The following is a 26,998-nucleotide window of genomic DNA, read 5'->3' on the forward strand; positions in this document are numbered from 1 at the left end:
CAGGAGGAGTTTGTTAACTCTCGTAGCGCATGAAGATGAGGAATAAGGCCCCACTGAAGGGAGTACAGGAACCACAGGGGAAGAAAGCAGGAAAATCATGAAGGAATTATTTAGATTCTATATTCTGCATAGTAGAAATTTGTAGGATGATGGGATTTGAGGTTTTACGTCTGGGGTTCTCAAAGTGTCAGACTGGCAGCATTGGCAGTTTGTTAAACTTATTGAATTAAATATACTTTGAAGCATGGGACCCAGCAATCTTTGTTCCAGCAAGCCCTCTGTGGGATTCTGATGCCTGCTCATGTTTAAGAACCACTGTTCTAAATAGTAATTAATCCAAAACTTAAGTCTATGCAAGGACATGAGGGAATAATGATCCTGGAAGGAATAAATACTGGGCCCTTCTAGACTTTTCTTGCCAAACAGTCCACCTCATAGAGCTCTTTAAAACTCATCAAAACCATGGAACACTTTGGGCTTCCAGTGAAAATTTCTTCCCCAGAGGAAAAGCTAGAAAACTTTTAGATTAAAAAGCTTTCGGGGAAGGTTTTCTCCTTGGGTCCCTCTTAAATGATCTGAAGGGCGATAGAGACACAGAAAAACAACCTGCTTGCTTGTTCACAGTTGTATCCCAGCAAGTAGTAGGTGTTAGATAAAAATGTAATGAGTAGATGTGTGAATTAATGAAAGATAAATACCACATATATACTTCCCTTATTCTCTACAGCAGGAATCAATGAGATATGGCCCATTGCTTGTTTTTGTAAATAAAGTTCACTGGAATGCAGCCACACTCCTTAATTTACTTATTCTCTATGGATGCTTTTGGGCTGCTGTGGCAAAGCTGAGTAGTTGAAACAGAGACATTATGATCTGCAAGTACTAAAGTATTTACAGTCTAGCTCTTTACAGAAAAATTTTGTTGACCTCTCATCCAGGGTAGTGTTTCTCAAACTAGAGTATGCATACAGATTGCCCAGAGAGCTTCTTAAAATGGAGATTCCGATTCACGGGTGATGCCAGTGCTGCTGGCCGGAGGACTGCACGGGGTAGCTGGGATAGTGTTGTGTAACAAGGACAGGGCTCATGTGTTTGCAGCTTTTTTCTCTTGGTTTCTTTATGTTCATTTGTGACTCAGCAGCTCACAAAGCCTGGACCAGACACAGTTGAAGAATAAATCACTTTATTAGGAAAGGTTCAGCATTACGCAATTCTCTTCCCCTAGTTCCTGGGCCTGCACTCCTCCAGCTCAGCCTCACGTCAGGCACTCCTCTCCATGTTCCATAGATGAATTCTACAGAAGTGTGGGTGCTCATGATTTCTTATCTTTTTAAGTATCTTCTGTGGTCACCCTTCACCCACCCGTCCCTCTGGGCAGCCTCCAGCCCAGCCTCTTTCCTTATTTGTTTCAGTGCCTCTGCAGGAAGCTAAATCTGGAGAAGCAAGGCTACTCCAGCGAGAACCCACTTGGATGGATTCTCCTTAGTCTTCAGGTTGAAAGTCCACACATAGGTGGGTCCCCGCTGACTGGTCTTGTACACAGGACAGGAGTAGACTCTGTGGCGATCCTGCTTATCTGCAGGAATGGCCCTGATGAACATCACAGGCATGGGGGGTGTCAGATCCTTCAGCTTTGCCTCTGTAATAGTCCCAGCCTGAGGACAAAAAGCATGAGAAGAGCCATTTTAGAGCCAACCCAGAGCCCAGCCCGTCAACCTTATCCCTGTCAGAAGATCCAAGGGGAGAGAGACGAGGATGGCCTGGCTGCCTATACGCTTGTCCTCTTCCAGGTTCTCTCGGCAACACATGAGGGAATGCATCTGACATGTGGAAAACACATTTCTATTTTTTCAGCCTAAATCACTTCTTGAAGCAGAGTTCCAAAAGCTATTTATCATGTACAGATTAATCCCTTTGGAGCTTGATTCTCTCCTGGTTTGTTCATTCATTCATTTCATAAGCATATTGAGTACAACTATTTGCCAGATGTTGTGCTAGGTGCTGGGGATTTAAAGATGATTAAGACACAGTTCCTGCCAGCAAATGCTTTAGATTTTAAGGCTTTGGTTATGTCCTGTTTCTTTTTCTTTTTAGTTTCATATGCAAATTCATCGACCCTCTAGAGCATTTTGACTTTTTGAGGAGAGAGCTACATTCTATCCTTACTCGTGTAATAGGGACCTGACCATTCTGTGGCTTTCCAGATGAGTCCTTCCTGTGATTTTCTGAGATGTCTCAATAGAGCTGTCTAGAGCAATTTTTCCTACTAGTCCTGAGGAGCGATAGGGTCCTTTAGTAAGATAGATTTGGGAAATGGTGCTTACCATACTCTGGACTTGACACTTTACAACATACACAAGCCCATTGAAGATGAGATGTCCTAGCAGAAAAGAAAACAGTTTAACTTTATTTAATCTAGTGTTTCCCAAATTTATTTGACCACAGAACCCTTTTCTTTGCAACATATCCATTTCCCATGGTACTAGTGCTTTGTGGAACATACTATGGGAAATGATTCAGAGTGATTCACAGATTCTTTGTGTCCATGTGACTCTAAGCCCCTTACGCTATGGACAGAGTTTGGTTTGTGTTCATGAAATTTACTTGAAGGGAAGGATGGTACCTCCTCAGTTTCTTTAGAGGCTGATATAAAGCATGGTGAGTAACAGAACTAAGGTAAACCATGAGGACTCCCTTACCCGCCCCCGCAGAATTAAGTGTTTATGGCAAGGAATAGAAGGAGGGTTAGAATATTTTTCTTTCACATACCATAAAACCAGTGTTTTAAAAGTACATAATTAATTGATTTTTAGTATATTAAAAAGTTATACAATCATCCTAATTGTCTAATTCCAAAACATTTTCGTCACCCCAAAAAGAAACCATTTGCAGTCACCATTATCAATGGGGGATTGATAGCTGCAATTGTTATGGTTGAATTTCTTTCTTTCTTCAATTCTGTCAGGTTTTTTTTGTGTATTTTAGGGGCTCTTTTGTTAGGTGCATATATATTTATAATTGTTATATCTTCTTGATGGATTGACCTTTTTATTGTCGCAAAATGTTCTTTGTCTCTATAATTTCTATCTCTTCTTCTATCTTTTCTCCAGTAACATCTTTTGTCTCATAAAGTCTATTTTGTCTGATATTAGTGTAGCCTCTTAACTTTCTTTTGGTTTCTGTTTACTTTCAACCTACTGGTGTCTTTGAATCTAAAGTGTGTCTCTTGTTAACATAATATAGTTGGATCATGGTGGGATTTTTTAGTTTGTTTTTAAAAATTCATTCTGCTAATCTTTGCTTTTTAGTTGTAGTGTTTAATCCATTTACATTTAGTATAATTACTGATAAAGTAGGATTTATGTCTGTCACTTTGCTGCTTGTTTTCTATATGTTTATGTCTTTTTTGTTTTTCTATTCCTCCATTATTATCTTTTTTGTGTTAATAGATATATTCTAGTGTAGCATTTAAATTCCCTTGTTTATATCTTTTTGAATTATTTTCCTAGTGATTGCCCTGGGGATTACAATTAACATTTTAATGTATAAAAATCTACTTAAGATTAATTCTAACTTAATTTCAATAGTATACAAAACTTTATTCTTATATAGCTCCATTCCCTCTTCCTCCTTTGGCTGTTTGCATCATTCAAATTACATCTTTGTACGTTTGATGCCCATCAACACAGATTTATAATTATTGCCTTATGCAATTGTCCTTTAAATCAGATATGAGAGAAATAAAAATGATAAACATGCATTTATATTATCTTTCATATTTGCACATGTAATTACCTTTACCAATATTCTATGTCTTTATATGGGCTTGAGTTACTGTAGAGTGTCCTTTCCTTTCCGTGTGCAGGACTCCCTTTGGTATTTATTGAAGGGCTGGGCTGGTAGTGATGGAGTCTCTCTGTTCTTAAAACCTGAAAATATCTTACTTTCTTCTTCATTTTTGAAGATAATTTTTCTGGATATAGAATTCTTCGGGGACGGTCTTTTAGTTCAGCACTTGGCCTATGTCATCTGTCTGCCTTCTGGCCTTCATGGTTTCTGACAAGAAATCAGCTATTATTCTCATTGAGGACTCCTTGTAAGTGATGCATCACTGTTCTCTGGCTACTTTCAAGATTCTCTCTTTGTCTTTATCTTTCACCACTTTGATTATATATATGTCTAGGCATGCATCTCTGAGTTTATTCTACTTGGATTTCATTGAGCTTCTTGGATGTGTAGATCAATGTTTTTCTTTAAATTTTCTCTTCAGATGTTCTTTCTGGCCCTTTATTTCTCCTCTCCTTCTGAAACTCCCACATGTGTATGTTGTTGGCATGCTTGATGGTGTCTTATAGGTCTCTGAGACTTTGAATTTTTCTTCATTCTTTTGTTTCCCTGTTTTTTAGACTGGATCATCTCAATTGACCTATTTCCAAGTTTGCTAATTTTTCTGCTTATCCAAATCTGTTGTTTCATTCCTCTGTTCAATTTTTATTTCAGGTATTATACTTTTCAACTCCAGAGTTTCTACTTGGTTCTTTTTAAAATATGCATAATTTCTCTCTCTGTATTAATATCCTCTACTCAGTGATACGTTGTTCACATAATTTTCTTTAGTCATTGGACATGATTTCCTTTGGTTCTTGGAACATATTTGAAATAGGTGATTTAAAGTCTTTATTTAGCAAGTCCAGCATTTGGACTTCTTCAGGGAGAGTTCCTGTTGATTGCTTTTTTCCTTGTGTATGGGCCCTTGCTTTTTCTTTGCATGTCTCATAATTTTTGTTGAAGTCTGGATGTTTTAAATAATGTGGCCACTCTGGAAATCTCTCTCTCTGTAGGGTTTGTTGCTGTTTGTTTATTTGGTGATTTTTCTGAATTGATTCTGTAAAGTCTATATTCTTTGTCACATATGACCACTGAAATGGCCTGCTCAGTTAGCTTAGTGGTCAGCAAATAATTGGACAGAGATTTCTTAAGTAACTGGAACCAATAAGTCTCAAAGCCTTTGCTGAGGGGCTGAGCATGTTGGAGCATACCTCCAATGCTCAACCAGACAGTTTAAAACTCTGCTAACGTAGACTTCACTTCCCTGCTTTCATAGAACCTCAAAGTTAGCTAAAAGTGAGAGTGTGTGGCCTGCTCAAGTCTTCCTTGAGCATGTGCACAGCTCTGGCTATGGGCACAGCTCTACACATAGGCATGGCCTTTTAGATTTTGAGGTTTTCCAAGGCCCCTGTGGACATCCCACTTTCTAGCTTGTCCTTTTAAACTTTTTGGTTAGCCTATTATTTGCTCCACTGTCATCTACTGTCTCAGGTAAGCTACAGTGTTAAGCAGTTGTCTTTGTTTTTCAACAAATGCCGATGGGGAAAAGGTTGTTGCCTTGGTTGAGTTCCAACTCATATCAAATAAGACAGACTTGTGAGTGAGGCCTTCCAGGAAACCACTAGAGAGGCAAAATAATGACAATTTTGGGTGGGAGGGGGTTGAGAGATCAAAAAGCACATATTAGGTACAATGTACACTATTCTGGTGACAGGTACACTACAAGCCCTGACTTCAGCATTATACAGTGCATCCATAGAACAAAAAACACTTGTGTTTCCAAATATATTGAAATTTAAAAAAAGATAATTAAGAAAAGTAATGACAAGTTTCTGGAAATGGGGCTTTGAAGGTGCTCCCACTCCACTGCACAGTCGCCAGTTTCACTGTGATTGTGGCCTGTCGGTTCCTGAGGCCACCTCAGAGCTGGGGATGGGTGGGGATGGTAACAGGGAAAGTTAAAAGGCTGTAAACTTTGTCCTTACCAAGATTCAGCTGTTTTGCTTAAATAAACACTTGCTTGGATTGCTGGAAGCCTTTGGTTTAATATCTAGAGTTCTGAAAAAGTTGATTCTGACTTTTTTTTTTTTTTTTGCCACTATTCTCATTCTCATTGTTTTATGGAGGAGGGGGTTTTTGGAGGTCCTGCTTCTTCCATGTTTGCTGACATCTTTTTAGGATAGAACTTGTAAGAACAGGAGCTCCTGGTGAACAGGTAGTGATTTTTGGAAAGCTTTCATTATTTACAATCAGATATGAAAAGTGGGGGCTGGTGATGGGAATAGATATCCTTTTGTTTCCTCCACAGTGCCATTGCCCTTCCGCTGAGATTTTCTCCTGCTTTCCTTTTTGTACTTCTCTCATTTTGGTGGTTTTTTTTTGGGGGGTGGGGTTCTGGCTGTGGCTTGGCCTAGCCCACCCTCCAGCTGACATGGTCCATGCGTGATCTCCAGTGACAGAATCTGGTGCAAATGTTCAGGTGAAAAGAGGGAAGTCAACTTCCTTCTCAAGATTCAGGCTGTCTGAACAGTCCCACTTTACTGTCCTTGTTGGCTCTTGGATTCGTTTCCTAAGGCTGGTGTGACAAATTGCCACAAATGTGGTGGCTGAAAATCACAGAAATTTATTCTGTCACAGTTCTGGAGGCTGGAAGTCCTAAGTCAAGGTGTGGGCAGAGTTGGTTCTTCTGGAAGCTCTGAGGCAGAAACCAACCCAGGCCTCTCCTAGCTTCTGGTGGTTGCTGGCAACCCTTGGCCTTCCTTGGCTTGTAGATGCATCACTCCTATCTCTGCCTCCACCTTTATGGGCATTCTCTTCTGTGTCTCCACGTGGCCTTCTTATAAGGGCACTAGTCATTGGGTTTAGGGTCCATGCTAATCCAGTATGACCTTATCTTAACTAATTACATCTGCAAAGACCCTATTTCTAAATAAAGTTTCATTCTGAAGTTCTGGGTGGACATGAATTTTTTGGGGGTACTATTGAATCCAGTACATCTCTATGTGCATATTCACATGGCCCCCTGGGATCTTCCAGATCTCACAGTTTCACTCCATTAGCTTAGTGTTGACTGACTGCTAGGAATGGGTTAGCGTCACCTGCCAAGTGATATATTTGACTTGGCACTCTTTCCAGATCATGTGTATAACAAACACAAACTTGCTTTAGAGTTATCCATCCTTGTTTATTTCATTTATCCCAGCCCTCTGTGCTTGCTTGCTAGTTTCTTATCCATGACAAAACATCTTCTCAGTCTTTGTGGTGACTCCAGTTTTTATTAGCCCTCAGTGAGGAATCTTTTCAAAATGTCACTTTAAAAGATATCTACTGGCTCTCTTTGCTGACATAAAACAACATGAAAGTCAAAAGGGATTCCTGCCTTTTGAGAGCTCATGAATGAGGAAAGCAGACCAGGGAGGTGAAATGATACCCCAAGACACACAGCAGCAAGGACAGCTGACTCCCAACACCTTTTGAGCACTGTCTATGTGCCAGGCACTGTTCTAGTGTCTTACATATTAACTCATTGAATTTTCGCAATGAATCTGTTCTCTCATATAGCAGTTGAGATCCAGAGAGGTGAAAATATATCCAAGGTTGTCACAGATACAGTTTCTGGTTCAGATCCAGCCAGTCTGGTTCCAGAGCCCACAGTTAACCTCTCCAGTCTGCTCCTTCTGTGAAGCCCGTGTGCTTTGCACCACCCCTGGCTTCGTAGAAATGGCTTGATGGCCTCAAGGAAAGACAGGTTATCTAGGTAAAAAGATGCAGGGGCACCCCCTTTAGTAATCACACTTTATGGGGGCGTGTGTATGTGCATGTGCAATGTGTACTAGATGGGCCAAAGGGCTTACCCCAGGCTTTACCTGTGTGTCCCAGCGGGCACCTTCCATGAAGAGGCCGTGGACGTAGGCCCCTTCCCGAGGAGGGCTCCTGAACTCTTCTCTGTTCTTCTTTGTCACGTCACATTGCAGGGCCATCTGGTCCAGTGGCCACTCGTTCTTGCGGGCCGTGGACTGCATGATGGCAGTCAGGAAGGACTGGGGGTTGAAGAAGCCTGTGAGCCACACAGTGGAGGGCATTGCAAAGTCCCCCGTCCAAGCCTCCAGCTCCTTGATTCGGTTGAGGAGATCCAGAAACCAGGCTGCCAGGCCTGCCGTGGAAGGGTAGGCTCTCCTGGCCCAGGGCTCTGGCACCGTATCTAAGTACAGGGCGTTCTGTAAGTTCTCCATGTCGCTGGTCATGGTCAGCTCCCCCTGAAGACATAGAGAGGGGAGACAGTGAGGGGGTGGGGGTGGGGTGTCCCTGGAAACAACCGGCCTCAGAGACCTCTGGCTCAGCAGCCAGGCAGATGGGAGATGATTCCAGGGGTGGGTGACACAATGACTGTTTTTGTCTAGTACTTGCTTTGCAAGGTTTATCTCACAGAGGCTGGTCCTTGAAAACCCTCCCTGCTCTGGTGATGTCAGTCTTGCCTCTCTACTGACACGGCTTCAAAAAACACAATTGCTTCCCAATGCGGACCTTAAACCACCTGTGGGTTCCATGCTGCATGACCCTACCCTAAAGTTTGATTTCCACCATTCCCATGCGCGCAGCTTAGAAACCCAAGAAGCAAAGATCTACATTCCCCCAAATCAAGGATTTCCTCCAGAAATCAAGCTGTTAGATACAGTCAACTTTAAGGGATCCTCTTTCAACTGCTAGATGGAATCTGTAAAGAAAGGTTTACACTGACAACTATCTTTAAATTAAACTCTGTAACTTTGGCTCTGCCAAAAATCTGTGGCAATTTCTTGAAGACCCCATTTCTGTTGTAATGGTTTCTGTAACAGGGGTTAGTGTGCCCGACACTGCTAAAACATGAGACAAGTCTCCACCCACATTGGGCCTGAGTCACCTTGCCTGTGGGACGGGAGACTGGCATCGTGGAGTACTAGGTCCAATTCTTTCTCTTAACTTTCGAAACTGTTAGAAAGAGTTCAGCGTACTTACCTCAAGATGAGCATATTGCAGTGCCCAGAGTGGTAGCCATAAACTCCTGATTTACAGGAAATAGACTGAACTAATAACTTCTTTATGAACTTCCCATATCAGGTGTAGTTATTACAGATACACTTTCTTTTCTTTTCTTTTTTTTTTTTTTACTCTTTTTAAATTTTTTTTTTTTTTTTAAATTTGGGTCTTCTAGTGAGGATCAGAAAACCTGGTAGACAAATTCTAAAAGAGCTGTGACAGTCGGATACACTTTCTATGCTGCAGTGTCTGGTGGCTGGACTACTTTAAGATGTTAGTACCTTAATATTTTAAAGAACAGATAGACATCCCTAACCAGTGCCAGATATGCCAGGATGAATCAGTACAGCCTGAATTACAGATTTTTTCCCCCTCAAGTAAAACCACTTTGTTACGGGGCATTATTGTGATTTTCTATAATTGTGTCCAGCATGTCCACTCAGATGTATTGCGGTGATGGACCAGAGCAGTGTGTTGCAAAGGAATCCGAGGCCACACCCAGGCTCCATGGTGCTCCAAGTGCCCTGTATCTGCCACCACAGTTTATCACTTCCAACCACACTGAAATTAGGTGAATGAATTTCTTCTGCTAAATTTCCTTAAGGATCTGCTTCAGGAAAATAAATACCATTATTAGGTTAAAATAGAAAAAATTGTTCCCTTTGTTTGGTATCTCTCCTTTAGTGTACACAGGCTTTTAAAAGGAAGAAGTAATATATTCCCTGTATATCTAGCCCAAATCAAGCTTCTGTATGATCCCATGTCTGCATTTATGTGATGATTCATTATTATGTGCAATCTATGACTTATGTGATAATTAATTTCTCATAAAATAGCTGATTATTTAACAAAGTAACATTGAATATAAAGAACAAATTTAGTTCAAAGGGCAAAATAAATGATCAAAGAAGTTCATACCCTTTGTTCTATGAGACCCCATCTGTATAACTATTTCTTGCCTTAGTGCACTATCTGGGACCTTCATTACAATGAGGAATAAAAGTGATGAGGGTGGACATCTTTGCCTTGTTCCCAAACTTAGAGAGAAAGCATTCAGTCTTCACCATTAAATACGTTTTTCTTAGATGTCGTTTAAGTTGAGGAAATTCCCTTTTATTTCTGTTTTTCTGATATTTTAAGATCAAGATTTGGTGTTAAATTTTATCAAATGCATTTTCTGCATTTATGAAGATGATAACATGATTTTTTTTAATATGATGAACTCATGAACTCATTGTTTTTTTTCTTTTCTCTCTCTCTCTCTCTTTTTTTTTTAAAGAGAGACAGAGTCTCGCTCTGTTGCCCAGGCTGGAGTGCGTGGCCCCATCATAGCTCACTGTAACCTTGAACTCCTGGGCTCAAATGATCCTCTTGCCTCAGCCTCCCGAGTAGCTCAGACTACAGGCATGTGCCACCACACCTGCGTAATTAAAACATTTGTTTTTGTAGAGATGGGGTCTCACTATGTTGCTCAGGCTGGTCTCGAACTCCTGACCTCAAGTGATCCTCCTGCGTCAGCCTCCCAAGGTGCTGGGATCACAGGCATGAGCTATCACGCCTGGCCCATTGATTGATTTTTGAATGTTGAAACCAGTCTTGTATTCCTGGGATAAACCTATTTGCCCATGGTCTATTATCTTTTTCTTATATTGTGTGATTTGATTTTGTCAACATTTGGTAAAGACTTTTGCATTTGTGTTTATGAAGAAAGCTGATCTGTCATTTTCTTTTCTCATAATGTCTTTGACTTGGGTATCAAGTTAATTCTGTCTTCATAAAATTTGTTGGGAAGTTTTCTCTCTGCTTTTTTTTTTTGTTGTTGTTGTTGTTAAACAGACTATTTTTTAGGGGAGTTTTAGTTTCACAGCAAATCGAGCAGAAGGTACAGAGATTTCCCATATACCTTCTGCCTCCACACATGCAGTCTTTGCCACTACCAACATCCCCCACCAGAGTGGTGCATTTGTTATGAGTGATGAACCTACATTCACATCATTATCACCCAGAGTTCATAGTTTATATCAGGGTTTGCTCTTTGTGTTGGACATTCTATGGGGTTTGGGCAAATTTATAATGACATGTATCCACCATTATAGTATCATGTAAATATAGTATCATATGGTATCAATATAGTATAATGACATGTATCCACCATTATAATGTCATATCCACCATTATTGCTTCAGTATCCTAAAAATTCTCTGGGCTCCACCTTACTCATCCCTTCATCCCTCTTAATCTCTGGCAAACATTTATTTATTTTTTACTGTCTCCATAGTTTTGCCTTTTATGGAATGCCACATAGTTGCAATAATATGGTATGTAGCCTTTTCAGATTGACATCTTTCATTTGGTAATATGCATTTAAGTTTCCTCCATATCATTTCACAACCTGATAGCTCATTTTTTTAGCACCTAATAAAATTCCATTGTATGGATGTACTGAACTTTATTTATCTGTTTACCTACTGAAGGACATCTTGGTTGCTTCAAAGTTTTGGTGGTTATGAATAAAGTTGCTCTAAATATCTGTGGGCAGGTTTTTGTATGGTGCTTTAAAAAAATTAAATCAAACTTTTTTTTTTTGAGATGGGGTCTCAGTATGTTGCCCAGGCTGGTCTCAAACTCCTGGGCTCAAGTGACCCTCTCATCTCAGCCTCCTAAGCAGCTTTCAGGCATGTGCCACCAAACCCAGCTAAATTTTTAATTTTGAGATAATCATAGATGCACATGTAGTTTTAAGATATAATACAGACAGATCCTGCATACCCTTTACCCACTTTCCCCTAATGGTAACATCTTGTAAAACCACAGTACAATATCACAATCAAGATACTCACATTAATATACTCAAGATAACAAAACATTTCCATCACCACAAGGATTCCATGTTGCCCTTTTATAACCACACCCACTTCCATCCTGTCCCCACCCCTTCCTTAACCCTGAGCAACCACTAATCTATTCTCCATTTCTATTAATTGTCATTTCAGGGATGTTATATAATTGGAATCATAAAATATATAAGCTTTTGGGATTGGCTTTTTTGTTCAGATCAATTATTTGGAAATTCATCCAGGTTTTTGCGTATGTCAATAGTTTATTCCTTTTCATTACTGAGTAGTATTCCATGGTATGCATGGTAGGCAGAATAATAGCCTCCCCCTCCAGATGTCTGCATCCTAATCCCTGGAACCTGGGACTGTGTTACCTCACATGGCAAAAGGGAGTTTCCAGATGAGAGTGAAGGAGTTTAAGATGAAGAGACCATCCTGGATGGTCTGTCAACTCTGCTCTGTGTCTCCTCATTTCAACAAGACTGTAGGGCTCTCTTGGGTTCCTGCTCCCTGAGCTGTAGCCCGGGAACTGCCTCCATCTAGCTTGTGCAGCAAAGGGCTCGCGTTTCTTGTTTCCTTTCTTTCAAGTATCATAGTCCTATGCTACCTGTTGTCCAGTATCTGAAAACTGATGTTTTTCATATTTTGTCTGCTTTTCTAATTATTTAAGGTGGAAAGGTAAATCTGGTTTGTTGGCCATAAGCAAAAAACCAGGAGTCACTTTTAAGTACCACCTCATTAATACGTTTCAGAGATTATTCTCACAGTTGTAAAATTTGCTTTTTAAATCAGTACCTTTCTCTGTTTAGGAAAAAAAAAACCCTCTAAATGTGTAAAAGGAATTATTAAAAAACCTAAACACACCATGACTAATCCACGCCACTAACTTTTAATGGACTGATTACAGTGTATGTGTATGTAATTTTCCAAATCCCTGATTTAAAAAGTCAAGCCCATTGACTGCACGGGCTACACAGTATTTGTAGTGGTGAGCAAACAAATTAAACAGAAAGACATATACTGAGGATGTAGTTGACCTCTCTCTCTGCTTAGACCCACACCCACAGCAAACAGAGAGCTACACTAGTTTTTTTTCTCTCCCAGAAATGTACAGCATTTAGAAAAGAGTCCTCATTTGAGAGTTTACAGTTTAGCTGAGGAAGCAGAGTTTGTATTTGTGGGAAAGACTTGAGTGCTGACTACAGCCATGTGGGACCAATGCTGGGTCTATGAGCCGGGGAGGTGCAGAAGAGTAGGGTAACCACAGTCAAGTGGAATTAGTCACAGGAGGGCTTATTTATAAGGTATGTTTACAGGTGGGTTTTTGGGAAGGACAGAGCCTTCGCCAGGGAAGAGGCCGGGCATGGCCCTTGCAGACGTGTGCCAAGGCACCTGGGCGCAGCACCAGAGACGGCAGTGGCTGAAGCACAGTGTCCTCTAGGGAGGCAGGAGGAGCCCTGAGCAATGGTTCTCAGCACTTCTTTTCTAACAAACATGGTGGCTTATGCCCAAGAACAGAACAGAACAGAATAATCCCCATGCCTGGCTTTGATGCCACTTCACTCCTTCCATTCATGAAGGAGACTCTCAAGCAGGAGAGTGAGAGTGACAGAGGGCCGAAAGCAAGGTGAAGTGCTGACGTCATGCATGGGCACCCGTGAGGCCTGAGCACCACAGAGGGGTGGGGTTGGTGGCCCACGGAACCACTGAGCCGGGTACAGGTGGCCCCAACAGGACGTCAGGCTGCTACAGCAACTTCTCCATGGGAGGCAGCTGCAGCCTCCAGGGTCGACAGGTAGGAAAGACCCCTGCTATGGACTGAGCTGTGTCCCTGCCTAATTCCTATGTTGACGCCCTCCCCGTCCCCCTCCCATGTGACTATATTGGAGACCGGGCCTTTAAAGAGGTGATTAAGGTTCAATGAGGTCATAAGGGTGGAGCCCTAATGTGATAGGAGGGGAAGAAATCTCAGTCTGTCTTCCTCTCCCCTCACTTTCTCTCTTTCCCTCTTCCTTTTGTGGACACAAAAAGAAGGCAGCTGTCTGCAAAGCCCAGAAAACAGCCCACACCAGAAACCGAATCTGCCAGCACTTGCTCTTGGACCTCCAGAACTGGGAGAAACAAAAGTCTGTTTAAGCCACCCAGTCTACGGTATTTTGTTATAGCAGCCTGAGCCGACTAAGCCAGCCCTGGAGAAGAGAATCTGGAGAGAGGTCAGTGGGAAAAGTAATTGCAATCAACTGAAAAAATGGCTTTTAAGATCTACAGGGGCTAGAATTCACCTTTGGGGGGAAGGACGAGGTACAGTTCTTTGTGGGAAAACTAGCTGATAATCTCTTTAGCAAACACGTCTGCAAGGCAAGTCCTCTCCCATCGTTCTTGGTCTTCCATTGCAGTACCCAACTACAGACGTTATAGGCCTGCAGTGTCTCATACGATAGCCAGTGGCCACACGTGGCCATTTAAATGCAAGTGAATTAAAATTATAAAATTAAAAATCTAGTTCCTTAGTCATATTAGCTACATTTCATGTGGTCAGTAGCCACATGTGAACTTATTAGTACAGATATGAGAGGTCTACGTCATCACAGAAAACTCTAGAGGACAACACTTACTTTAGGCAGAAAGGCTAAGCTTTCTGTTTGGTAATGTAAACTGCAGTATGTATGTTTTTGCCAGGGCTATGTTGAAAAGCCTCTATATGAAAGTTTTAATGAAACAGTTTATGTGCATATGATAGTGCTAGCTGCTTGCTAATCTGCAGCTAAGAAGATACGTAGAGAAGTCACGACTCATTACCAAAAACAAAGTCCAATAGACTTAAAAAAAAAATATAGGCCATACTGTATTTATTTTTCCCTTTAAAAATTTTAAGACGTTTTCATTGGCTTATTTGCTTCCATGGTTATAAAATACCTTTGCATACTATACAGCAAAATAAATGCTTTTATTAAATTTGCTTCTCTACAAAATTGCTTGGGTTTTACTAAATTTGGAGCATCTATATAAGTATATTGTTCTTGTGAATGTCATCTGCCACCTGAGTTGATGGGGCAATAAAGGCCTCCATCCTAGAGTTGTCCCATAACATGAGCCATCAGAACCCATAACGCGTCAGATCGTAGGCTGCTGGCAGTGCTGCACTAAGTGTGGTGAAGGTGTCCTGGTCCTTCGGCGCGTACTCGGAGGACCAGGCCAGAGGGAGACAGACACAGATGAGCTCAGATGGAACTCCGGGCTCTGCCACCTGCTGTCTGTTTGCTGGCACAGAGAATCCTTTGTTCCTGGTTATCTCCCTGGGCTAAGTCAACAGCTTACTGTGTGTTACCACACCTCACTCACAGATGTGTTGTTTCTGAAACCAGTGAAGCCATTTAAGCTACTCTCCAAGTTCTGTTATAAGAAGAAATGATGTTCTTAAGAAAAGACTCAGATATATGCAATACAGAGGATTTTTAGGGCAGCGAAACCACTCTGTATGATACTACAATGGTGGGTACATGTCATAATTCTTTTGTTCAAACCTTTAGAAAATACAACCCCTATGCAAACCACGGACTCTGGGGGATAATGATGTGTCAGTTGTAATAAAAGGACCACTCTGACGGGGGATGTTGATAATGGGGGGAAGTGGCTTGTGTGTGGGAGCAGGGGGGTATATAAGGGAAATCTCTGTATCTTCTGCTCAGTTTTGCTGTGAACCTCAAACTGCTGTAAAAAAAATAAGGTCTAAGAAAAAATTTTAAAAAATATGCTATACTTAATTTTTAACACCCTTCAGAAATCTAAAATCATTTTGATAGCAGAGGAACATAAAATGTGTAACTTGGCTTTTTAAAAAAATTTCTCACGTCTGCTTATAAGATTGTAATTTATTCTGACAAGGATTTTGCACTTACTAATTGAACGGGCAAGTGATGGAACCTTAAAGCATGTACTATCTCTTAGGGTTTTCCAGTTTGACAGTGAAACAGGAACAGTTTAGGAAAAGAAGAAATCATCCACCTTGTAGGTGGGTTTCTGAGTCCAGGTATTCCAGGACCTCGAGGAGAAGTAGAAAGGACTCTTTCAGAGGGTGGGCTGAGAAGAAACCAGTGAGAACTCCACCCCCAATTCACTAACTGAACCTGCATCCCGTTCTTAGGAGGAGAGGGATATATCTACAAACTCCAGGCCAACATTTTCTGAAAGGTGTTCAGAAAAACATTAGTTTCCTAAGATGTTGTCAGACTGCAGCAGGTGGGGTGCACAGGAAGATTCCATGGCCAACTCTGGGCATGTGGGCCCTTCTTAGAGATCCCAGATATGCTGAAGTAAAGAAACTGCTTGCGTTCATTCAAGCCTGAGTTTCTTAAACCCCTCTGGCCTGGATCCCGTGTAACACCAATTAATATTTGTACTTACTTGCTCACAGGTCAAGAGTCAACAAAAAGAAAACTTAAAACACTGGACCCCTCTTGTTGAAACTGCAAAGGGGTTTCAGTCTAGGTCCAGTTACTGATTGCACAGAGATCCAATCATTAAGACGATGAGGACTGCCAAGGAAGAAGGAATTTTTAATACGATAGACATCTTGTCTGGAGAACAGGAGAGACTGCCTCAAATCTGTCTCCCTGACCAAGAGATGTCATGAGCTTTTAAAAGAGGGGCCACATGCCTTGGGACAGGTCATAGTGTATCTCACAAGGGCATTGCTTTGGGGCAAGTTGTGTGAGATAATGAATCTTGGTATCAGGAAGTCTGCTCTGGGACCTTCAGAATTTCCTTTGTCTTCTAGAAAATCCATCATTTCAGGCCTGGTGTGGTGTCTCATGCCTATAATCCCAGCACTTTGGGAGGTCAAGGCTGGAGGATCTCTTGAGGCCAGGAGTTTGAGGCCATCATTTCTGAGATACAACTCAAAGGGTCAAGTAGTTAAGGGAGAGGATTGTAAAAACACATAGGTATTCACGGAGCCAGTAACACTCTTAAGAAAATGCTGCACTCCAGGGTCCCATGATGTGCTTCCTTGGTACCAGCACTGCAGGGGAAACTCTGGGAGAATGACAGGCTGGGTGGCACCTTTCACAGGTATGAGTGTTCTCTGGCTGTGACCTGAACCACATTATTCATCCCTGTAAATCAATGCTTTCATGATCCTGCTTTGGTATAGTACAGAGTAAAAACCTCATGTTTCCTGTAGGCCTTCATTTCTTTAAATCGGGGAGCCGGTTACAAGCTCAGATTGCACAGGCTCCAGTCCAAACATAAACACTCAAACTTACGAGGGTGAGGCCAGGAGCCTCCATGTGGAAAGGGAGCCTCTGGTGCATCTGGAGCAGCTGTTGCTCCGGACTCACAGTCAGGTAGCCAGTGTTCAGTCCACAGAGGACCAGGGGACAGGGCAGTGACACCCAGGTACTCCGTTCTTGGGGGGGTCCATGCTTCACCTGTCCTGAGGGTCAGCTCCTCTCTATTCTTTCTTCCCTATGAAGAAATTCTTCGCAACTAGCTTTCATTTGTACAAGACACAGGAGTTGCAGAGATGGGAAGGAAGTATGATGAGGGTTCCAATCCTTCCAGTCTGGCTTCCAGGCTGAGGCTGACACCAGCCTGTCCACTGAGGTATTCTGATATAGAGTCCCAGATGGCCAAAGGCATAAGGGCCAAGGGGGGTGATTAAAGGGCCAAAGTGTGGTTCCCCTTCCAGACCTGCACTATTAAGTCAACACACAGTGCATCCGAATAAAGAGCCAGAATAGATGCCCAAGTGAGCAAGCCAGACTTTCAGTCTGAACATCTGTGATAGGACGGCCTTGCTAATAAACTATCTAACAGAGAAAAATAAACTAACTCAAAGTCTCTAATATTAACCACAGGGATCTTAACTCACTGTCTCTAAGATTAATCACGTGGGTCTTAACTCTCTGTCTTTGCAAATTAACAGGAGATTGTTTTCACAGCATTTGAAAAGAGCTGAGAGGCCAGAAAGGAAGTGTAAATCCTCCTCCTCTCATTTGCCAGACCACTCACCAGACGGCATTGATAAGCCAGTCTCCAGGAGAAGAAAGAAGGGACGTCTCACAACTGTCTCCTGCTAATCAGTCTACAGCAATGGATTTGTCTTTACCCCTTTACAAGTGCCCAATGAACAGCCCAAGCCACTTGTCCTCCATCCAGCACCCTTTTCTTTCACTTTCATGCTGTGTCCTTCTCCCATTTTCTCTTGGGAAAAGTAAAATGAACTTCTCACTTCTTTCTATCCTGATTTTTGTGTTGAGAATTCTTTCTCCACCTGTGCCATGAGCTCCCACCCTAACGATCTTCACATATTTAAAAACAAATTTTGTCAGTCACGAGGGGAAATCAGTCACCAAAGCATAGGAAAAAAAGCTTGATGCCATTAAATATTTCAGTAATAGAAAATAGTTCCCAGCCCCACCCAGCTTCTGGGCTGGGCATGACTCCATCTATGATATGCGCTGTCCAAATGAAATATAATGCAAACTACAAATTTGAGCCACATGGGTCCTTTAAAATTTTCTGGTATCCACATTTAAAAAAGTAAAAAAAATGTGGTGTACTTAATTTTTACATTTTACTTAACTAAATAAATATATCTAAAATATCAAATATCATCTCAATGTATGACCAATATAAGATTATTAATGGCATAGTTTACATTTTTGGGTCTCATGTCTTTGAAATCTGGTGTGTAATTTACGCTTACAGCACATCTCAATTTGGGCCAATCACATTTCAAGGCTCAATAGTCACCTGTCATTAGAGTTACTGTATTGGACAGTACAAATTTAAGAATCTGGTTTTTTATATAGTTTTCCTACACAGGCAGAGAATTTTCTGGGAAACATGCTATCAGTATATGGCCCTTTGAAAGTTATACCTAGTTGTTATTGTAAAAGAATAAATTGGCTGTTGGAGATTTTGTACATCAGGCTTTTGTGGGTTTAGTTAGTGGGGGTCAGTACTCTGCCCATCAGCTCTGGGATACTCAGAGGACCATGGTTCTTCATCATATCAGGCTGAGAGCTAGATGTCTGACTGTGGTGAATTCCCACAGGGATCCCTCTCTGTGGGGACAGGTTTGTGGCCAGCTGGCCTTCCCCAGGTGACTGCCCTCCCCTACCACTGTTGTGTTCTCTGAGCTCCCATAGTCCTCAGGGCCTTACCGTGCTGTGCCTCTCAGTTCATCTAATACCTTTTGGGTAGACATCACGGCCTCCCATCCAGCCAATTATGAATTACTGTGAATGAAGATTTCTTTAGCATTACTGCTAAAAGTAGTGACTTACTGACTTAAAAAGCTAGGCATTTTCTAACTTCGGTGCCCAGCCTGGGCAGAGCATTTGGGTTTGCCTGGCCAATGTGTCGGATAACAAGAGTTGCCCCGTGTCTTCCTATGCTCAACCTGAAACAGTCCCTGAACTCTAAAGTGACTGTTAAAGAAAGAAAGGAATTAAAATAAAAGAAGAAAAACCTTGTGAACAAAAACAAAATCTTAAGCCCCCCAGCCAACTGAATGGACCCCCTTTTGGCCACAAGGGGGCCCCAGAAATACCCTGAAGCTGAGTTGCCATGAGAAGGGAAGTCAGACTGGGCTCCTCACGCCCCCTCCCTTGTCGGAGATTTCGTTTGTAACTTGTTCACAGGCCTAAGGCTGTGCAAGGCAGAGCTTAAACCACACCTGCAGGTCATCAGTTTACTTAACAGATAACTCTAGTCCTTAACTTAAAACGTTCCAAGGCTTTAGACAAAGCTTCATTTCTCTAACGAATTGCAAATAAAGAATCTTTAAACCCACCTGTAACCTGTACTACCCCACTTCTAGATGTCTTGCCTTTTCAGGCCAAACCAAAGTACGCCTCCCATGTATTGATTTATGACTTCACATGCCATTCCTGTCTCCCTGAAAACTATAAAACCAAACCAAGCATGGAAAAACAAACACCACATGTACTCACTGTTAAATTGGGAGGAACTGACGAGCACACATGTGCACAGAAGGAAGTAAAACTCAGCAGAAATCAACAGGGGTGGGGGGTTAAGCGGGGAGAGGGAAAAACCTACTGATTGGGTGCGATGAACATTATTTGGGTGATGGGCACACCTATAGCTCAGACTCAAGCATTACAAAAGCGACCCATGTAACCTAAAACATTTGTACCCCCTTAATATTTTGAAATAAAAAGGACCAAACTGTAACTCAACCGCTGTGAGACCACTTGCTCAAGGCTTCGTGGGCATGGCTCTCTGGGCTGTGGCTGCAGATATTCAATTCAGAATGAACCTCCTTAAATTATTTTACAGAGTATGGGTTCTTCTCTGTTGACAACCTGAAGCAGAATGTCCTCTTTCCTCCCTGCCCCTGCTGCGTTAGCTGGTCGGCAAAGCCAAGCGCGCCTCCCACACGTTACTGGGGGGGGGGGGGAAGCTTGGAGCTGAAGCTCTCGCTGCTCCTTTGAGCAGACACTGCTGGACACAGGCCTCCGCCCCTCGCTCATGGGCCGGACCAGCCCGTGAGCCCTTCCTGACCAAAGCCCCCCTCTGGCCGTCCCCTCTCCTTGCCCCATCTCCAGCCAGCTCAGCTTCCTCCCTTCCCTCCCCTTCGAAATGTCCCCTTCTCTGGACTCTGCTGCCACCTCCTTTGCACCTTGCTTTGGCCACGAATACCTTTGTCCAGCATTTTATTCTACCTACTTGCCTTCGTGCTGTGCTTCACAAGCTTGACTTGTCCCATAAGGCTGCTGGTTACAATTATGGATTTCCAGGCCCCATCTGCAGAGGCTGTAGGACAGGAGGGTGGAGATGGGAACATGAATTGTGATCAAACCTCCAGAGAGTCCGATGACCAGGCCAGCATGGGGGACTGTCCTCATGAGACTGAATTTTGACATGACAGCAGATTTGAATGAATATTGCTGTCTTCCAGTTCACAGAGGGATCAGGAGAAAAAGATCCCAGCTGCTTCGGGGTCATTGTTCTGTCACCTGTTGGAAGTTCACCCTATTATTCTTGCTTGCCTGGAGGCTTGCCTGGGTGGACCTTTGGCTCCAGCCAAAGCAGTTCGACTCCTGGAATGGGCTTTGGGCTCCTCTGCTCTGCGCCTCTAGAAGCCTCTCTCCGGTGGTCACCTGCTGCGATCCTACCCTTCCTCCAGGCTGCCCCCAACAATGCGCTTTTGCTTGGGGTCTTTCCTTATTCCACATATAGCACTTATTTCTCCTTTCTTCTCTGGCCTCTCTCTATGTGGCGCTTAATTAATTCCACTCTGCATTACGATCCCACAAGACTGTCCTTCGGGAGGGGAAGGCTCCCTTTCCTGTCTCCTCCGCACCCTCCAGCATGCAGAGCCAAGACTTGCCCGAGGAGCTCATCAGTCTCCACTGCCTGGACCAGACAGAAAGGGAAGAGAAACACCGAGCCCCCCACGCTCCATCTCTTGCCCAGGCACGTGCTGCGATGCATGACACAAAACCGCCGCGAAGGCTCTCGGAAGAAAAATGAGCGAATGAATTGGAAGTCGAAGGGTAAATAGGCTGCACCGCGTTGCTTGGATTCCATGCCGAGAGCGCGGCAAACCTACGCGGGATAATTAGGAACATGTACCTGCGCACCACAGTCACGGGGCTGCAGGGCAGGACAGGCAACGTCCTTGTTGACATTTGAGATTGCTCTGTGGAATTTCGTACTTCATTTGATTACAAGCTGGCACGGATTTTGGAAACATTTCCAAACACCGTCAGTCTTCAATGTCCCCTTCCTGCCTCTCCTTCCTTCTTATTCCCCCACCCATACTGGGGTGAGGACAGGGGAGAAAGGAAATTAAGAGATTAAACCGAAAAACCCCACTGACCTAGGTTTTGCAGTCTGTTTCATAGTCTCTATGTGACTACGTGTGAGAAACCCCACAACTGTTTTCCCCATGCCTACGTGACCCTTGTGTAACCCCAAGAGCCAGACACAAGGGCACCAGCGTGGTCCACACCTGGGCTTCCAGGGCTTGTCTGAGCGTGGGCTGTCAGCTACAAAACCGGGTTCTCACTTTCCTTCTGCCCGGACTACGATTCTTCTAATAAACACAGCGGTGCAAACTGACAGCAGTCACTTTCCTCAGCTCCCAAAGGCGGCCAGACCTCCCGTTTCCCTGCCATCCAGGGGAACAGCAACAACAGGCTCTGTGCAAGGCGCTTACACCATCCCATGGTGAATGATGTGAAGTTACTGGGGTCATGCGGGGTAGAACCAGTAGACCCTTTCCCTGCTGAAATGTCAGAGATTGTACAATACCTGGGTTCTTTCAGAGATCCTCATGGCCAGATGTAGTTCCTGGGCAGTAAGAACTTTTTGGGCATTCAGGATGCGGGAAGACAACTGCCCCCAGTTCCCAGGTCCCCTGGTGTTCCTCCTTCCCCATGGGGGTCCAGCTGTGTCCTATGGCAATGTCCTTCCCTGCCCCCCACCCCCCAAGACCTCAGTCACCTTTAAGCCGAGGTCCAGCTGCCTCAGCGAGCGCCGAATCTCTCTGGTGAGGACGTTCATCCGCTCGCACTCCTGGAAGGCAACCACGACGTAGGGGGTGCGCTCCTCCACTCTGGCCATCAGCTCTGGCATGTTAAACTCGTCTGTCACCCGCTCCAGTATTTCTTCCAGAAGGGCCTTGACCTGCCCACAGCAGGAAACATAGGGTTAAGAAGGGGCTCTCTTCCCTAGAAGCGCTCCATCCTTCTGCAGGGTGGGGCTGGAGATGCCTAGCGCCATCTCCCGCTGCCTCCCAGCCCCGCTGCCCACACCGCCTGGCCGTCCTCCTGCCTGCTCGTCTGGGGCAGCGAGTCAGGGTTAGGACTGGCCGCAGGATGGCCTCTCCCGAGGCTGGCCTCAGCTCAGCTTATCGAGATGCACACAGATGCCTCTCTAAGAGCTGGGAGCTGAAACACTCCAAGGCTGACCCAGGTAGCTATGGGAATCAACTGGGAGGGTAGCCCTGGTGGGCCTTGTGCAGTTGGAGTGGTGAGGCCAGTGACGAACACGTCTATTTCCATCCATATCCGCGTCCGTGCCTGTCTGTACACACACACACACTCAGTTCTGAGTTTCTATGAGGCAACACTGCGGTTTTCATCTTTCAGTTCTGGAAGAGGCATACCCATCTATCTTGTAAACCTCCTCTTCCACCCCACGATGCCTTTGCCCACGCAACCCAGCTGCTAATTAGACCAGGGGAGCTAGAACAACCAGGGTCTCTGTCCCGGAAAATTGGAATTGCGGCTCAGAGATTCTGAGTCAATGCAGGGCAAGCACTTGGGGGCTGAGTCTGCCATTTTGGAGTAAATGAGTAAGCCCAGGAGGTCTGTCAGCAGAGAAAGAAAAATGAAACAAATGCAGACATGATAGAGCACGTGGCCAGCAGACGGGGGTGGAGGGAGAGAGGGAGGGAGGCAGTGAGCACCAGCCCTTTCCAGCATCCTGAGCTCTGCTGTTTTGTCTGTCACCACCTCTCCCCTCTTCTTCTATGAACGGGTCCCTATCTCTTTATGAAATCACCCCTTCCCCATTGTTTTGGGGGATAGTCAATAGGCCCAGCCTCCCCGGACCCAAGTTAGGCCAATCAGACTTTCTTTCCCAGAAGCATAAAAAGTTGAATCTCATGCCTGGAATCCAGGGAGCCCCAGGCGGGGTGGAGGTGTCTGGAAAGGACCATCCACGCTTCTTCCTCCCGGGGACTGCAGAGCCACTGTGGTATTTGTCCTTTCTTAGGCTGATGCCTTTGATTTAGTGAGCTATTTCTTGCCTACTTCAGCTAAATGGGTGTCTATTGCTTGCAACCAAAGCACCTTGACCGAGTTAACACAATTCTGCGGATGTTACCCGTGTGACCGTGAGCAAGTCACTTAGGCCTCAATTTTCTCAACTGTAAAAATCTCCAAGAGTGTCTTTCTCCTCCTGCTCCCTGATCCCCAACTCCCAGGGTTGATGCAAAGATCAAATCAAATGAGCTGATGAGCGTGGTGGTGTCTGAAAGCTACAAAGAACTACACAAGGGTGAAGGATGATGAATATTCACCCTGCCTGGTATTGCTAACACACAATGCGTTCTCTAGGAAAAAAGCTGATGGGAGAAAAAAGAAACTGAAAACCCATCGCCCTGTCACAAATGGGTCTTTGGTGCTGTCATAGCAAAAACTGGAATGGAATTTTAATGGCACCTGTGAGCTGCTGCTGGGGTAGAAGACAAATGGCTAAAATTATATCATATTTCTGTCTCTGGAGCAGAATTTGAAGACACAGTCCGGTGTCAGTGAGCTTCCATTTGGACATTATTCACAAGGATGTGGAAAGATAGTCTGGAGGAGGTATTGTCCCAAAATACACGGGATGTGGTTGCGCACCGTTCCATTGTGTCTCTGATCAGACTGCGGAGGGTTTGGGGCCTGCAGGGAGAGGGCTGAAAGAAGGGGCAGGTCCACAGACACACAGGACCTTCTTTCACTGCGGAAAACCAGCGGCCCCTTTAGATGGGAGGAGTGGGCTCCCAGGGATGGGGGCCACTCGATTTCCATAAGCAAACACCCCTGATTTTTTTCCTTTTTGGAAAAGTAATAAATGCTTACCAGAAAAATCCAGACATTCCAGATACGTAAGATATCAGAAGCAAAATCTTCCCACCATCTTGACTCTTCCCCGAAAGGGGGAAAATACTGTTAAACTGTTATTTTTTTTGGTTTATATCCTTGCAGATGTCCTTCAGTGCATATAATTCTATCCCTCTAACTCTATCCCATCCACCCATCCATCCATCATCCATCCATCCACTCATCCACCCATCCACCCATCCATCCATCCATCTCTCATGTCCATCTCTCATGCCTGCTTCCTTCTCTCTCAGATCAAGACTTTGTGAGTGTGTGTGGAGTGTGCAACCTGTCGGTCATTTGCTGACTAGATGCTCTCTCTGGGATTAGGCTCTTTGCCCTCTTGAGCTGTGATGTGGTGGGGAAGGCACACAGCTCATCAGAGCATGTGGACTATGTCAAACACCACCACAGGTGAGAACTGGGACACTGCACAGTTGGACGTGCACCCAGTAACCTGCACACTTGTCCCACACGGCACCATGCATGGCAAGTAACTGGTCACAGTGCATATCATTTCTGAAACACCCCCCCCCCACACACAAACACACACAAACACGTGCACCATTTCTTGAGTTACCTGGGGGAGAGAGTAAGGAAATGATCAGAGTTAGAAGCTTCTTTGAACCTTTTTGGTTCAAAGCATCTTTAATTTTTTTGTACATATGGGGTCTTGCTAGATCGCTCAGGCTGGTCTTGAACTCTTGGCCTCAACTGATTCTCGTGCCTTGGCCTCCCAAAGTGCTGGGATAACAGGCATGAGCCACCGCGCCCGGCCTTCTCTGAACCTTGACCGAAGAATCCTAAGTCTGTTACTTCTATAGTCCCAGGCTTTTTCATTTTTAGAGCTCGGGGATGTTTTTCATCGTGGGTGGTTTGTGTTCTTCCCTTCATTCCCAAATTACATCTTGCACATCGAGCGGTGGAATAGGCCGAGCAGTGTGATTTGAAGCAGGTTTCTCAAAGTGTGCGCACCTCGTCACAATCACTGGGTTGTCAATTCCAGGGCCCGACCCAAGGCCTTGGAATCAGAATTGCAAGCTCTCTAGCTCATTCTTAGGCAGATGAAAATGTAAGAACTACTTGTGACACTAGTTCATACCTTTAACAAAAGTCCAACTCCTTTAGTATCAGTCAGTTTGCTTTCCTAAAATGAGTCCCTAGATCCTAAAAGTTTGGTCACCTCCCAGCCTTCCTAACCCTTATTCTCCCAAGGATGTTTCCTCGTAAGCTCAGTGGTATCTCTCATGAAAGGAAGCCAGGCAGTACAGCAGGGCGGATGCGGGCTGGTGGAAGAACATCTCTTGCAAGCTGCATTAGCTTGTCTTGGTTTCACATTGGTGGCCCATTCCCTTTCGGCCTTCAGCTACCCCCGCAGCAGGAATAGAGCCCCCAAATTGCCTTGAGTTGCCATGAAACCCACACCTCACCGCAGTGTGCCTTGCTACTCCACAGTTCCCCACCCCTTCCTAGAATTGTAGGAGTCCTGTGCTTAGTAGCACAGGATGTATGTGTGTGTTCAGAGACTCCGATTAGAAGTCATTCGCACAGAGAAGGCACGTTCATTTTAGAGGAGTGTCATCCACACGGACATCTAGTTGGTAGAATGAGGGTGGAGGTGCCTAGGAGCTGCACCCGACCCAGCGTTACTAGTTTGCCAAGGAATCGTGAAGTCAGTGTCAAGGTTCCCAGGCCACCATTGCCCAGCCCTGCCCTTTCACTTGGGCAGACAAACTGAATACAAACCGGAATACACCCAGTTTGGGTGGACTGGCAAAGAAAACTGCCAAACCCATCGTCAGGGACTTCCTACGATTTTACCAGATGGCAGATGTGGTGACGGCTGGAGGAGGAGGGGCTCTTGGAGGTGCGGGGCAGGCATCTCCAGGCTGCACGGGCTGGGCCCGGGTGCTGTCTGTGCCGTGCACTGCCCACACGCCAGCAGGAGAAGGCTGTCTACCTGCAATCCCCGGGCGCCCCAGAAGGACCTCAGGCGGTCCCCACCATGCACCTTTTCTTCTCTTGTGGCCCCTGCGGCGTCTCCGGCCTGGCTGTCCTGAGGCTGCAGCTCCAGCACGGTGCGGAAGAGCTTGTCCGAGGTCTGGGTCAGGAAGCCAATCTCTGCATTCGGGTGGAGGCCGTAGAGGTAGGGCGACTCTGGGGGCAACTGGGCATCGATGTACTGAAAATCGAGGGCAAAGTCAATTAAAAGGAAACCAAGATGTGTCTCGTGTCTCCCGTCTCCCACACTGGCTGGTCCTCTGCGGGGCAGTCGGTGGGCCGGACCAGGCCTCGGGCACCGGCAGCCCTCAAGGGGACACAGCTGACCCACCCTGGTTGACTTCAGCCTGCCCTCCACCTCTTGTGCACCTGTCAGTGCACATCATCTGCTTCCGCAGGCCAGGCCGGGTTCCCAAAGCTTCCGCATTCAGTGTGTCATTCTTTTTTCTTTCGGGGAAGCTTAGACAACTTTTTCCATCTCCATTCCCACCTCTTCCCGTGGCTCCCTGCTAGATGAGGAGGACATCCCTGACCCCTCCCCCTTAAATTCCCCTTTCTCGCCCCCTGTTTATCTAAATCAGGGGTGACAACGCTAAACACATAACGAGGCTGTGCACACAGAATGCACATGTGAGATGGGCTGCAGGCTGGAGAGTTCACGCCCCTGATCAAAGACATTTGCATTAA

At 44.6% G+C, this 26,998-nt stretch overlaps 1 protein-coding gene and 1 non-coding gene across 3 annotated transcripts in view; both read right to left on the reverse strand.

Annotated features, from left to right (window-relative positions):
- Window positions 1–1,187: 1,187 nt before the first annotated feature.
- DNAH9 (dynein axonemal heavy chain 9) overlaps window positions 1,188–26,998 on the reverse strand; it is a 313,352-nt gene continuing 287,541 nt past the window's right edge. For both annotated transcript variants that reach the window (XM_045527160.1, XM_045527159.1), the window contains 4 exons: window positions 26,322–26,492; window positions 22,161–22,343; window positions 7,695–8,084; window positions 1,188–1,655 (listed from right to left, as the gene is read on the reverse strand). In XM_045527160.1, coding sequence (XP_045383116.1) covers window positions 1,428–1,655; window positions 7,695–8,084; window positions 22,161–22,343; window positions 26,322–26,492 — 972 coding nt within the window. In that variant the 3' untranslated portion in view covers window positions 1,188–1,427. The remainder of the gene's footprint in view (window positions 1,656–7,694; window positions 8,085–22,160; window positions 22,344–26,321; window positions 26,493–26,998) is intronic.
- LOC123621381 lies at window positions 9,007–9,068 on the reverse strand. The gene has a single exon (XR_006729109.1). It is a non-coding gene; the product is annotated as a U7 small nuclear RNA (small nuclear RNA).

Source organism: Lemur catta, chromosome 15, assembly GCF_020740605.2.
Source record: "Lemur catta isolate mLemCat1 chromosome 15, mLemCat1.pri, whole genome shotgun sequence".
Lineage (NCBI taxonomy): Eukaryota > Metazoa > Chordata > Mammalia > Primates > Lemuridae > Lemur > Lemur catta.